The sequence below is a fragment of the Adiantum capillus-veneris genome, chromosome 30, assembly GCF_014529385.1.
Source record: "Adiantum capillus-veneris isolate H3 chromosome 30, ASM1452938v2, whole genome shotgun sequence".
In the NCBI taxonomy this organism is placed as follows: domain Eukaryota; kingdom Viridiplantae; phylum Streptophyta; class Polypodiopsida; order Polypodiales; family Pteridaceae; genus Adiantum; species Adiantum capillus-veneris.
Window position 1 is genome coordinate 21,572,248 of NC_140960.1, and position 15,503 is coordinate 21,587,750.

The 15,503-nt window shown below is 44.7% G+C and overlaps 1 protein-coding gene across 2 annotated transcripts in view; it reads right to left on the minus strand.

Moving 5' to 3' along the window:
• Positions 1-429: 429 nt before the first annotated feature.
• Positions 430-15,503, minus strand: part of LOC147417646 (uncharacterized) — a 65,090-nt gene continuing 50,016 nt past the window's right edge. Inside the window, exons 5-7 of one of the 2 annotated variants that reach the window (XM_086506893.1) lie at positions 1,290-1,391; positions 780-891; positions 430-693 (exon numbers count right to left, since the gene is read on the minus strand). In XM_086506893.1, the coding sequence (XP_086363019.1) occupies positions 527-693; positions 780-891; positions 1,290-1,391 (381 nt within the window). In that variant the 3' untranslated portion in view covers positions 430-526. The remainder of the gene's footprint in view (positions 694-779; positions 892-1,289; positions 1,392-15,503) is intronic. The other variant, XM_086506894.1, reaches the window with a different exon arrangement.

The window sequence follows — 15,503 nt, forward strand, 5'->3', positions numbered from 1 at the left end:
TATAATGTAGATTCAAATTAATCTTCATGTCTGTAGACAACATCTGTCATCATTAACTTTAACAGTCTCGATCGCTCAAAAAACTAAACGTATGCATGCAAAATTATGTTAACCTACTGAGAACATGTCTTATGCAAGAATACAAAACCAACCACCACCAAACATCCACACTTTTGTTCTCCATTACATGTCCCATATCGTTGCTATTCTGATTCTGCACTAACACTGGCATAGGCAGTACGATCAACAATAGGCCATCTTTGACGAATCGAGAAGTATAAATAAACTTTCTGAACACACTTTCAGACATGATTTGTTAAAAAACCCCATTCTTTTATGAGAAAATCCCACCTAATTGATGTACACGGATACCAAAAAAGGGGGGTCAGACAAAACTCAAATGCTGCAATCACAGTCCTGTCTCTCAGATACTATAAAGTATCATTTTGCTTTGAATTTGAAAAACTTGTTTTTAAAAACGAGTAAAATACAGACTTCATTCGATTCTGATCTCTACCCAAAACAACTATTGTAGTTGGCTACAAGGAAAGTCACCCACTAAAAGAGGTTTGGCATCAGTTCTAAGAAAGTCTGGTCCTTCCTCATTTATGCTCGTAACTAAAGCATTATAATGTACAAGCACATCCTTCAATCTGTCCTTCATCTCTTTAACCTCCACCTTTATAGAATGCACTAAAAGACGAAACCAGTATGAGAGAAACAAACAGCTAGATTTGATATGAAACACATGCGCAGAAAAATTACACAAATAGGTATACCATCCTCTAGATCCATTGCAGTTGCTTTCATTAGGCGAAGGCTGGAATTGAATCTCTGTAGAAGCTTTATTGCTAAAGCTTCTACTACCTCAATCTTGTTGCTCAAATCCTCCTGCAAAACCACCACTAAATTTAGACATACCATTTCTATTACCAAGTATGGCTTCTAATCATTTTGAAAACAAACTGTGTAGATTAACTTTGAGCATGCTGTAGACATTCATTGATTCCAGCAGAGCAAGCTCTTTCATTAAAGCCTTGATGACCAGAAACTAAGGCCTAATTTTGAACTTTCAAGCTTTGTGAGAGGAAATTGATCACAAATATACCACAATTCTAAAGAAGAAAACACTGCATATTTGAGACGTGGCCATCTGTGCCATGCCTTGCAGATTAGAATGAACTATGTGGGGTGCCTTGCTTTACTTCAGCTAGTAGCCATTCAAGCATGGGGTTGTCAAAAACTCTCAAGGCGTTTATCAAAGTGGGTCGAAGGCAAAAGACACTCGCCTTTTGTTTTGCCCTGACAGCACTTGCTTTATCATCTTGTATCCAACTGCGGCATGATCCATCAGTTCTCGCACTGTCGAAACTTGACTGAAGGCAATCCTCCTGAAATGGAGAAGGGATTCCACAACAGTACGTCAAAGTAGTCCGCCAAAGTACACTCCTTGACGATAGAAGCAGGAAATTTAAGCTTCTCCAAATTTTTGGTTGTAAATAACCATCAAGGGTTTCAGTGGGATAAATCATTAATTGATTCCAAGCTAATAAAATTTTTGACTCAAAGGCTTCACTATGATGACTTTTGGCAAAAGAAATCTTTAATTGTTGCCATGTTTTTGGAGCAATGGATTTTACAATAAGAGCAGTTCACCAATGCAAAGCGTTGTCTTTGAGAAATCCAGCAACTCGGGCAAGCTTGGATTCTTCTCTATAATTGTCACAAACTGATGACGTGGCATGTCCAGTTGATGGATAAAATGACTTCTTTTTATAAGTTGTCCCAACTTATGGAGGTCCGTCCGATGGGTCCCAGGAGGGACATAAGGATTTAATAAAAAAATAGCATGCAGCTGCTGACATTGCAGGCATGTCCAGTTGATGGATAAATGACTTCTTTTTATAAGTTGTCCCAACTTATGGAGGTCCGTCCGATGGGTCCCAGGAGGGACATAAGGATTTAATAAAAAAATAGCATGCAGCTGCTGACATTGCAGGCAGGCCATATTTCCGCAAATAGCACTGACGTGGCAGGCTATACGGGCACCCGCAATTTGCGCTGACATGATGACATGGCGGCTGTACGGATTTCTGCAAAACGCGCTGGCTGCTTTTGGGACTTGAAGCTTTTCACGTGATCGCTTTTGGGGCTCTGCTTTGGGCATCCCTTGTACTGTTTATAAGAGCCCTTGAGGCCTCACTCTGTAGAGCATCTAGACGCAAAGTCTGAGAGCAGAGGTCCCTCGGGGGTTGTACTTTGCAATGATTAATGATAAAGAAATACCAAAGGGGTGCCAGACTTTGGGGCCAATACCTCTGGCCACCGAACTACGCCGGGCCGTGTCGACTCTCTCTCTCTCTCTCTCTCTCTCTCTCTCTCTCTCTCTCTCTCTCTCTCTCTCTCTCTCTCAGTTTACTGATTTTGAAGTTTCTATTCGTTTGTTGCTATTGATTTCTCGCTTGGAGTGTCCAAGCCTATTACAGTGGTATCAGAGCTGAGATAGATTCTTATTCTACGGAGGATCCAATCCTTTTTGCAGCACACACGGGTTTGTGTGAAAGAATCTTCATGTCCCGACCCTGGGATTACCAGCCATTCCCACCCTTCGTCCATCGCACATCGGGCGCGCTCCCGTCTTCATCGCTCTGTCTTACAAGGCATAAGCCATAAAGAACCTCAAATTACCCATGGGTTCTCACGAAGAATTTGACTAAGATAACATCTCTCGGGGGGAGGCAAAGAAAAGTTGAAATCCGGCGCGAGAAATGAAGAAAAGAATGAAGATTGGGGCAAATTTTCGGCAGAGAAGGACCACCAAAAGATAAGCCAGAGAGTTATAGAGCAGCAACCGAGCGCGGAAGAAAAAGAAAGACGAAAGCAGGACTAGTACCAGATTTTGTGGGGACCACCAACCCTGATCAGATGAACAAAAGTACCGAACTTTGCAGAGCATGGGGAAAAGTGCAAGACCAATTTAACCGAATTGGCGGCTTACTTGGAATTTTGCCTGAGAAAATGGGGCCGCCGAGGCTGTTCTAGCGGCACCCGGACAGGATGTTGCCACCTATCATTAGCAAACTACATTTGCATTGTCAAGGGTATTTAGGGCACAAGGACTTTTACATCATGCCTTTGGAAGGGTGTGACATCCTCCTAGGAATCCCCTGGTTCCACAAGAACAACGTCATGGTCGATTATAGGGCAGGGAAAGCCATCTTGAAGAATGAGAAGGGCAAGCGAGTCCGTCTCACTTGATGAAATCCAATCTTTTTGTTTATTCGATCTTCTTGAAAGAACTGAATGATGATCAAAGGTCAAATATGTATGACCTCGAAAAGGAACAATAAGAACTTCTACAAGCTCCGGCTGACTGTTTCCCTGAAGGCTTACCTGGAGAGTTACCTCCTACAAATCCGAAAGATCCCGGCAGTACACCACCAAACCGACAAGCTTACTGAGTTAGCCGAGCCCAAAATGAAGAAACAATGAACCAGAACAGATTCCCCATTCCGAGGATCGATGATAAACTCAACAAACTTAAGGGTTCTACTTGCTTTAGCCGAATTGATCCGAAGAGTGATTATCATCAGATCCGAATTGCTCCTGGAGACATCTACAAGACAGCTTTCAAGACAACTTTTGGTTTGTATGAATATTCGGTGATGCCATTTGGCCTTACAATACTCCGGCTACGTGTGATGGATAGGATTTTTCGAGTGTACCAGTCATTTGTGGCCACTTACTTTGACGACATCATCGTCTTCCCAAGAGTGAGGCACAGCACAGACACCATCTGTTACAAATTTTCCAGACACAACGGCAACATAAACTGGTTGTAAATGCGAAAAAGAGTAAGTTTTTCTTACGAGAGATACATTTTCTAGGACACATCGTCTCAGCAGAAGGTGTAAAGATGGACCCGGCCAAAGTTGAGACCATTTGTGATTGGCTTGATTTGAAGAATGTTCATAAGGTTCGAAGCTTTTTGGGTTTTTGCTCCTATTATCGGCAGTTTATTCAAAATTTGCAGAGATAGCATCTCCTTTGCATGTGTTGATTCAGAAAGGGGTTCCTTTTACTTGGGACCGTCAGAGATTGCAGCCTTTCAAACTCTCAAGGAAAAGTTGACAACAACACCAGTATTGGCTTTACCAGACTTGCAATGGCTTTACCATACTTGCAAAAGCCCTTTGACGTTTAATGTTATGCATGCGGTCACAGTTTGGGAGCAGTCTTGATGCAAGAAGGCCATGTCATAGCTTACGAGAGCAAGATGTTTTCACGTCCTGAACGGGTTGCACAGTTATCCATGCTTTTACTCAGTGGCGACAATTTCTACTCGGAGCCGACTTTACCGTCTTCAAGGAACATCAAAGTTTCCTCTACTTCTTGTCGCAGAAGCAGCTTTCGGAAAAGCAGATGAGGTGTCACAGTTTCATTTCTAGATAGTCCATGTTCAGGGACAGAAGAATTTAGTGGCAAATGTGTTGTCTAGAAAGCCCTTGGTTCTGGCTATTTCCACGATACATCATCGAAGCTTCGAGGATATGGTAGATCAGTATGCCATAGATCCTGATTTTACAGATATCTTTCACCGGATACAAAGTGGAGAGACAGTTGTAGGCTATTCCATACAGGAAGGCTATTTTGATGCGGAAAACGATGTGTGCTACACAGCCTTTGAGGAAAAAGGTTTTGACAGAGTTCCATTGTACACCTTTTTCCGGCCACCGCGGCATAGATGCCACCTTGAAGGGTGTTGAGCATTACTTTTACTGGCCGAGGCTCAAAAAGGATGTGGACTAGTTTATTCGCAATTGCTTAGTATGCCAAAAGGCCAAGTTTGACAGGCATAAGGCACCAAGATTTCTACAGTCTTTACCCATACCCTCCCGTCCCTGGGAAAGCATTGCCATGGATTTTATTTTTGATCTTCCCAAGACTCAAAGTGGCTAGGATGGCATTTGGTGAAACCGGGCTGTACTTCCAAAAAGGGCGGTAGACTTTAGACTTAAACCTTATTTGCTTTCACCCATTTAATTTGTCGCCCACTTTACCTGTACTTTCAAGACACAACAAAGAGGAGAGGGATACAGGCTGCTAGATTGCACCTGTATAGGTAGACCGACACCAGATTGGCCCCTAACTTAGGCGCCCCTTTCGGTATTTCTTTGTTGTTCAAAAGAGGGAATAAACGTTGTGGTTCCCTACAAGCTGCCCCGCACAAACTTGGCTGAATTTCAACTGTTCCGGCCCGATTTCGGTAGCATAACTGTACTAGGACCCTTCACAGTCAATATTCCCACGCATTGACTGACTTTCCCGACGCATACGGGCACTTTGCAAAACCTGGCGAGAATCTGCAGCACGCTGAATTCTCTGTTTTCAGCCCCGAAAACACGCCAGATCACCTGTACAGCGGTCCCCTCGCGTCCCCGAACCTCCTGGGGGTATTAGGGACCGTTTAGGGCCAAAACCCTAAACCTGCAAAAATACACAGCAGGCTGTAATTTACTGTTTCGGGCTCCGTTTCGCGTGCCGGTCGCATCCGTAGCAAGTCCTCGAGCTCCCGCACCTGTAGGGCTACTTGCCCTTTGAATCGGACGAGATTTCTGGCGTGAAACCTCTCCGAATTCACCTGTACCTACCGGGGGATTAGCCGCTAGCTAATCCAGTACCTGTGCAAGAGGCTCTTGCCTCGGCAATCGCGCATGAACCCACACAACTGTACATTGGTCAATTGAAAAGCCCACTAGAGGGGCATAACATACTGCCATAGGGGAGAGAGAGGGCAGTGCGTAGCGTGCAGGGCATCACTCCTGGCACCGCACTGTACATAGGAGGGAAAGGAAGCATTCCATAGCTCTTAACCTGTGACAGAAGCTGAAAACTCAGCCTTTCTTCTCTAAATTCAGCGCCAACTCCTCCTTGCATTGGAAAGTGCACCAGAATGTGCCACTTGGCACATTTACAAGCATTTTCCCGTTTCGGGGTTGCCGCCTAAAAATCTCCCAACCGGTTGCCCAATTGACTTCACGGTAGAGTAAGAAAATGTTCCCCTTGTCATTCCGGAGGTAATGACGCAAACACATTTTCAGGTCCCAAAATAGCAGTTTCCTAAATTTTAGGAGATGCTGCCATTGTATCTTTCTAGGTCATCTGACCCCCTTCGTACACTGTAGCCACACCCAAAACTGAAATGTAGCCTCTGTAGCAAAGGATTCCACTTTGGCTAGTCAATGACCCCACTTTGGCTAACCATAGTCTTTGTCCAACCTTAGTGCTCTCTTGCCCTCAGGCCTGGACTCCCTCTGGACAGTTACACACTAGCTATGCAATGCAGGGCAGTTAGATTTCCCGAGGGGTGTTTCCAAAAAGTGAAAGTAAATAAATAATAAGAAAGAAATCAACAAAAAGGATAGATAGTAGTCACACGCTGGTGACATACCCCCCTCTTGAAATCTCAAACGTCCTCGTTTGCATCTATGTCGTACATGCTTACAGTCAACACTGATGTATTCAACACCTGTCGACACATGTACGACACATACATGCTCATTGTCAACCCTGGTGTATTCAACACTTCGTCGACACATGTATTGCCTGCGTGTGAACCCTGTCCCAATGACATAGTGGTAGCTTCGCACTCTGCCATTGCTTTGAGTCACTAACTTTCCAATGACAAAATGGTAGCCACACATTTTGCCACTGTCTTATAGTACACATTGGCTCTCGTAACAATTTCGACCCGACAGTTTAAGAATGCAGTTACACATGTACTCTTTAATAGAAGCAATTACTGTATCCTTGACAAACTGACAAGAAATACTCACTTCTATAGCACTAACCAAACTTTTGGACATTCCATAAGAGCAATTGCCAAACTGACAATCTGTACAGCTCTAACATTCATGTAACAGGTATTTCATTTGAGCTCACTTTAAATACCATGTACATCATTTGTTTCAGAAGCCATTGTCACACTGACAATCCATGTAGCTTTGAAACTCAAGGGGTTAAGGTAGGTTGCAAATCGAAGGCTTCCAGGTAAAGTGATAACATAGTTGGTGACTCTGCAAGTTCACCTTCTTCCATCCACTTAGCATCCATTGGTGGATAGTTTCTGAACTTTACCAAGTAACGCCTAGCAACCTTGCCTTTCACTTTCCTTTCTTTATGTACCAAAATCTGTTCCGGGACCAAGATCTCGTCAAGTTCCTCGACTTCCGGCTGATCTTCAGCTGGCATATCTTCTGGCACATCACCCACATAGGGTCTGAGAAGACTCACATGAAACGCATTGTGAATCTTCCAACTGTCAGGCAATTTCAGCCTATATGCAACATCACTAATTATGTCGCACACTTGAAAAGGCCCATAGTAACGCATGCTGAGCTTTGGAAACAGTCTTTCCTTGCCCTTCATCTTCTTTAACCTTGCCTTTTCAAAGCGCAAAAGCACCCAATCACCAAGTGAATATACCACTTCACGACGGTGACGATCAACTGCTTTCTTTTGCTTTGCCTGAGTCTTTTCTAAGGCCACTTTGACCTTCTTGTACATTTCATCCATGTCTTGAACATACTTATCTGCTTCAAATATCTTGTCCTTTGTATGCAGTATGGGAGGAACTTTCTTGCCACCTTCAACTATCTCAAAAGGTGCCTTGCCAGTTGATGAATGCACTATATTATTGTATGCATACCCACCAATGGCAAATACTGCTCCCACTTTCCTTTATGCTCTGACACATAGCACTTTAGCAGATCTAGGACAGTAGAATTTGCCTCTTCTGACTGCCCATCTGTCTGAGGATGAAATGACGAAGAGAATTTGAGCGTTGTGCCCATATTCTCAAACAAGCCTCTCCAGAACAAACTTGTCATGCGTGGATCACGGTCGCTAACAATTGACTGTGGCATGCCATGATACTTGAAAATATTGCTCATAAACAAGCGTGCCATCTGATCTGGTTTTATCTTCTTCCTGACAGGAATAAAATGAGCCTGTTTGCTGAATCTGCAAATAATGGTCCAAATACCATCGTTTCCTGTCTGCGTTCTCGGAAGATCAAAGATAAAATCCACAGCAATACTTTCCCATGGTTTATCTGGAATAGGTAGTGGTTGCAATAACCCTGGTGCCTTTTGCCTATCAAACTTGACCTTTTGGCATATTAGGCATTCTCGCACAAAGGCATCCACATCTCTTCTCAATGTAGGCCAGTAGAAGAATGTCTCAACCGCTTTAACTATAGCATCGATACCACGATGCCCTGCATACGGTGGGACATGACTCTCTTCCATAACTTTGCGTCGCAATGGCTTTGTGACACACAATCTGCCATGCATCATCATGAACCCATCTTTGAGAGGATAGTATTCATGACGTTGTCCATGCATTAGCTGTTCGAAGACCCTTGCAAAATCTTCATCATTTTCATACTGTTCCCTCATATCATCAAGTTCATGATGATAAGGAATTGACACAGCTGAAATTTGTGGCTTCCTTGACTAGGCATCAACCACAACGTTCTTCTTGTTGCCTTCCACATGCACAATCTGAAAGTGGAACATGGACAAGATATTTGCCCATCGCATATGCTTCTCAGATAACTTTGCCTGTGTCAAGAAGTATCGCAAGGTCTGATGGTCCGTTTGGACAACAAAGTCTGCACCTAGCAGATAGTGTTTCCAACTTAAGAGCGCATGAATCACAGCCAGTAACTCTTTCTCATAGACCTGCATGGTCATCTCTGGCCCTTGCAAAATTCTACTCTCATAGGCTACTACCCTGCCATCTTGCATTAGCACTGCACCAATGCTACTACCACAGGCGTCACACTGGACCACAAATGACTTCTGAAGATCTGGCAACACAATGACTGGATCTGAAGTCATCTTTTCCTTTAAGAGATTAAAAGCTGAAATCTCTTTCTGTGTCCATCTAAAGGTGACTGCCTTCTTTTGAAGAGCATGTAAAGGTAAAGCAATCTCAGCGGATAAACCTTTTGTAATAGGAGCATAGTCCCAAGAAGCTTCGGACATCGTGCACCGTCTTCAAATCTGGCCATGACTTGATCGCTTCAACTTTTGCAGGATCCATTCTGACACCATCCTTTGAGACAATGTGTCCCAGAAAGTGGATCTCTTCCAGAAAAAATTCACTTTTCTTTGCATTGATGACCAACCTATGACTGCGTAGGTCTTCGAACACAATGGCCAAGTGATGCCTATGCTCCTCTTCATTCTTTGAGGAGACTATCATGTCATCAAAGAATGTACCAACAAACTGCTGGTGTGGACGGAAAATTCTGTCCATCACCCTATTGAACGTAGCAAGAGCATTTGTGAGACCAAAGGGCATCACTAAAAATTCGTAAAGGCCAAACGTTGTTCTAAAAGCAGTCTACATCCTCTTATCTAATGCGGATCTGATGGTACCCACTCTTTAGATCTATCCTGCTAAACATAGCTGCTCCTTCTAATTTGTCTAGAATATCATCAATTCTAGGTATAGGGAACCTATTCTTGATGGTATTCTTGTTCAGTGCACGGTAGTCGATGCACATATGCCATGAGCCATCCTTTTTCTGCACCAACAACACTGGAGAACAGAATGGAGATGAATTGGGCTGAATCAGCCCCTTTTCTAACAGCTCCTGTACTTGGCCCATTATCTCTTTCTACTGAGCCGCACTAACCCAATCCGGAGGCTTATTTGGTGGGCTACTGCCTGGCACCAAATCTATCGCATGGTCCTCGGGTCTCTCAGGTGGTAATTGAGACTGTAATGAATCGGAAAAACAGTCACTATACTGTTGTAAAACATTGACCTTTCTTTATCTAGCACAGATAAATTTGATTCATCACAATCTGACACTTCACGTGCAAAAACCAAGTACGCAAAAAGATGCTTTTTCATTACAGAAGTAATAGCAGAAGCTGATACAGTGGGAATAGACTCCCCTTTAAGCTTTACATCCAGAATGTGAGTCTTTCCCCTACTCTGTACAGTGATCTTTTTGTTGTAGGCATCCATGATTCCCTGTACACGAAACAACCAAGGAATAACTAGCAACACATCACATCCGTCCAGTGGCATGATGTAAAATTCTTCAGCATCTACATAGGACTGGATATGTAGGCGCAACTTTCCAATGATGGGTGTCACAGCCTCTGTATGGCCAGGACATGCCAAACCTGCCTCTGATGTATACCCCATCTCTTCAGGTTTGATTCCCAACTTTGAAGCCAATTCTGGGGAAATGAAGTTGGCTTTGGCACCTGGATCAAAGAAGATAAACACTGTTTGATCCCTGACCTTTCCCCATGCTCTGTAAAGCTCACTTGCATCTGAATTTGGCTTGTCGCCCACCATATCTGGCACTAGACCAGCCATGGGCTTCTTTCCTTTCTTGTCCTCCTTGTCTTCAGAATCAACTGGCCTTTTCTTTGTAGGACAATTGTAAGCAATGTGGCCAGGCTGCTCACAGATGAAGCATTTGTTCTCTGACCTCAGGACCTTCTTTTGCTCTTCCGTCTTACGAGGAAAACGTCTTCCATTTCTTCGCTGGTCCCTTTTCTGATTCAGCCGTAGCTTTGTCCTTCCCTGCGTTGGCTGGCTCCTGAGTCACTTTCGGAGCCTCCTTGGGAACATACTTCTTTGCTGAATTTTTCTTGGCTGATCCTTCCTTGACGCCAGTATTGAATTCACAATCTTCTCCCTTGAGCAAACCATTGCCAGTGTTTGCTACCTCGATGAGCTGCGTCAAAGTAGTGACTTTGGTCTTCGTGCAGTATTTTCTCAATCCTTTGGGTAGGCCACAACAGTATTTTTCAATCTGTTCTGTCAATGGCACAAACCTATAGGAAGTTACTGGAAGTAGAGCTTTCCAAAACTTCCGATTGTAATCATCCAGATTCTTGCAAGTAGCAGCATTAAGCTGGTGCCATTCTGTCATGACATCTGCTTCAAAGTCATCAGATAACCATGCTGCTGCAAAAATCTGCTTGAAGTAAATCCATGTGGACGGAGCTTGCCCTTGAAGCAATAAAGTTGTCCACCATTGTCCCGCATTCCCTGTCAAGAAAGTGGCTGCCTTGCGGACCTTTGAAGCCTCTGTAAAGTTTCCCCCTGCATAGGCCTTGTCAAACTGCTGGAGGAATGAGAGAGCCTTCTTCCTGTCATCAAACCCTGTAAAGGTCGTGAAAGTCACACCTTTGCCACCTTCTTTGTATGGAGTTGGCCTCTCTAGCGGCGTTAAATTGTCATATGGAAGTGACTAAAACATGGGAACACTGTTAGGGTTCATTTGTGTTCCCTGACCGCAATTAAGTTGACTTGGAAATGCCATATTTGGCTACTGATTTGTAATTCCAGCCATACCAAAATTTGCCTGTGGCATCCCAAAATTGGCCCTGAGTGCTCTGAAACCCTGGTAGCATGCCCGTGACACCATACATGGGGTTAGGCATCATCGTTTGAACACCCCCAAACACTGTTCCTAGCGTGTAAAACTGATTTCCAGGTGCATGACCAGCCATGCTCTGGAATACCGATCCACCTCCAAAATAGCCAGGGTGTACTGAAGGTGGTGGGAAGACCTGTTGCATAGCCTGTAGGTTGCTTCCCTGCCCATTAGAACCAGCTATAGGCTGTTGAAAAGTGGCTGGTTGAACTGGTACAGCTTGAAAGACTGGCATCTCAGCCACCTGTTCTTGCACCTTAGGCACAGGTTGTGGAGACTGCATGTTCTCCGTCAAGTGTACAGGTGTTTCCATTGACTGTGCAGTATGAATCACCTCTGCTCGAGCCTTAACAGGCTTTTGAATATGATCCATTGACCCAACTTACTGAGACGGAAGAGGAGGTTGCAGAAAGGCTAAAAACCTCGGGTTCTGCATTACTTGTGTGAACATAGCCACAGCAGTAGCCAACTCGGTCCTGAATATATCATCATCCGTTTGTGGTGGTCTTGAAGACTCACCCACTTCATGTGTGTTGACCCTGCGAAGAGAAGAAGCCTCTTCAGTCACATCATCTGGTCTGTCAGCCATAACTGCTATTTCCTGTGTCTGGTCTATGATCCCCTGTGTCTTCAAGCCAACCTGACCAAGGCTCACTTCTATGGGGAAAAGTGATTTAATCCCGGCGATGGAACCATGAAACTGACCCGTACTTTCAAAAAGGGCGGTAGACTTTAGACTTAAACCTTATTTGCTTTCACCCATGTAATTTGTCGCCCACTTTACCTGTACTTTCAAGACACAACAAAGGGGAGAGGGATACAGGCTGCTAGATTGCACCTGTATAAGTAGACCGACACCAGATTGGCCCCTAACTTAGGCGCCCCTTTCGGTATTTCTTTATTGTTCAAAAGAGGGAATAAACGTTGTGGTTCCCTACAAGCTGCCCCGCACAAACTTGGCTGAATTTCAACTGTTCTGGCCCGATTTCGGCAACATAATTGTACTAGGACCCTTCACAATCAGTATTCCCACGCATTGACTGACTTTCCCGACGCATACGGGCACTTTGCAAAACCTGGCAAGAATCTGCAGCACGCTGAATTCTCTGTTTTCAGCCCCGAAAATGCGCCAGATCACCTGTACAACGGTCCCCTCGCGTCCCCGAACCTCCTGGGGGTATTAGGGACCGTTTAGCGCCAAAACCCTAAACCTGCAAAAATACACAGCAGGCTGTAATTTACTGTTTCGGGCTCCGTTTCGCGTGCCGGTCGCATCCGTAGCAAGTCCTCGAGCTCCCGCACCTGTAGGGCTACTTGCCCTTTGAATCGGACGAGATTTCTGGCGTGAAACCTCTCCGAATTCACCTGTACCTACGGGGGGATTAGCCGCTAGCTAATCCAGTACCTGTGCAAGAGGCTCTTGCCTCGGCAATCGCGCATGAACCCACACAACTGTACATTGGTCAATTGAAAAGCCCACTAGAGGGGCATAACATACTGCCATAGGGGAGAGAGAGGGCAGTGCGTAGCGTGCAGGGCATCACTCCTGGCACCGTACTGTACATAGGAAGGGAAGGAAGCATTCCATAGCTCTTAACCTGTGACAGAAGCTGAAAACTCAGCCTTTCTTCTCTAAATTCAGCGCCAACTCCTCCTTGCATTGGAAAGTGCACCAAAATGTGCCACTTGGCGCATTTACAAGCATTTTCCCGTTTCGGGGTTGCCGCCTAAAAATCTCCCAACCGGTTGCCCAGTTGACTTCACGGTAGAGTAAGAAAATGTTCCCCTTGTCATTCCGGAGGTAATGACGCAAACACATTTTCAGGTCCCAAAATAGCAATTTCCTAAATTTTAGGAGATGCTGCCATTGTATCTTTCTAGGTCATCTGACCCCCTTTGTATACTGTAGCCACACCCAAAACTGAAATGTAGCCTCTGTAGCAAAGGATTCCACTTTGGCTAGTCAATGACCCCACTTTGGCTAACCATAGTCTTTGTCCAACCTTAGTGCTCTCTTGTCCTCAGGCCTGGACTCCCTCTGGACAGTTCCACACTAGCTATGCAATGCAGGGCCGTTAGATTTCCCGAGGGGTGTTTCCAAAAAGTGAAAGTAAATAAATAATAAGAAAGAAATCAACAAAAAGGATAGATAGTAGTCACACGCTGGTGACATTTGGACAGTCATCGACAGATTCAATAAATAGGCCCACTTCATTCTGGTAAAGAAAACAGTTAAGCCAGATCATTTCGCGAAACTATTCGTCTCACAGATTTTCCGATTACATGGCCTGCCTAAGTCCATTGTTTCAGACAGATATCCCCGGTTTACTAGTTTGTTTTGGAGGGCAATCTAGGAGAACATTGGTACACGGTTGCAGTTCTCGTCCTCTTCCACCCCCAGACAAATGGGCAATTTGAGATAGCCAATTCATTGGTTTTGGATTTGTTGAAGTCTTATATTTCGTATCAGAAGACTCAATGGGAAAAGTATTTGCCCTTGGTGGAGTTTGCCTACAACAACACAGTTCATTCTTCGACGGGGAAGGCGCCATTTGAGATCATTGAGAATGAGTAAGAAAGATACATTGGATGACTACTGCCAAAGGTTTTGGGATACTCATTTGCCAAAGAGACCAGATTAAGTTGTTTTGCAGTGGTTTGCCAAAAGAGATTTGAGACTATTGTCTAAACCAGAAGTCTGACTCTATTCAGAGACTTATGGGACATGCTAAGCAACGGTTTGGAATGCATGCCGGCTACTTGACTTATCCTACGAACAGGATAGTATCCACCTCAACAGGGCAAGAGTCTGCCAGTGAAGAGAATGAATCAAGGAAACCAGATGACAGCTCATCACACGATTCTGGAAAATCGGATGGTGTCACAAGCTGCTGACGTGTCAAGACACTGAAGAATGGAGCCAACCTTCAGATCCCGGCTGAGGGGCCTAAACCCTAAGTGAAGAAGAAGAAGCATCATAAGAAGTTTTACCAACTTGCGAAGTCTTGCCGAGAGGCCAAAGAAGAGTTCCCACCAACTTATGGGACCCCGTCCGATGGGGCCCAAGTGACATGAAGGCATTAAAATAAAGCTGGACCATCACACACACAAAAAGGTAAGTGTAAAAATTGATGATGTGGCAGCTAGTACAAACGCCCGAACTTTGCGCTGACATGTTGACGTGGCAGCTGTACGGATTTCCGCAAAGCGCGCTGGCAACTTTTGGTGCTAGCGCTTTTGGAACCAGTTGCTTTTGAGTTTGAATGCTTTTCATGTAGCTGCTTCTCAAGGCCAAGGGCCTTTAAATTTGTGCATAGGGCTCGTTCTCTGGCATGCTTCAATGTGAAGGTGCAAGGATTGGAGTGCCAGCATTGTACTTGATTGAAGCAATATAAAGAAACACCGAAAGGGGCACCAACGTTTGGGGCCAGTACTCTCTGTGGTGGAATTCCGCCACTCCGTGTCACATGTGCTCTCTCTCACTCTTTCAGTTCAGTTGTTGTTGCAGTGCTAAAGGTCTGTTCAGTCTATTCTTTTCCGTTGACACATGATGCCCGTCTCGTGACAATGATATCAGAGCATCAGGCGTGTGCTTTTCTCAAAGCATACCGGTCCTATAAAAGAGCAGACAGCGCATCCGGACGTAGAGTCTGAGAGCAGAGGACCCTTCCGGGTGTTGTACTTTGCTCAAGCATTAATACAAAAGAAATACCGAAAGGGGCGCCAAATCTTTGGGGCCAATCTCTCTGGACACGAAACTACGGCCGTGTCAACTCAAGTTTAAAGTGTAATAAAGTTGTGAAGTATTTCCAGTGATTATCTCGTGTGTCGTGCCAGATTCCCGACTTGGGGTGCCCAAGCATGTGACAGTGGTATCAAAGCTCGGATTCCTCTCTTTCTCTGCAAAGAAGGACGATTCCGAGAGGAACAGGAAGAACCATGTCAGGCCAAGGCAAAAGCACTGAAGAGGAACTTCAGCAAGTGCGAGCTCAATTCGCGGAATTGTAGCAACTTATTTCGTTGCCGGCTG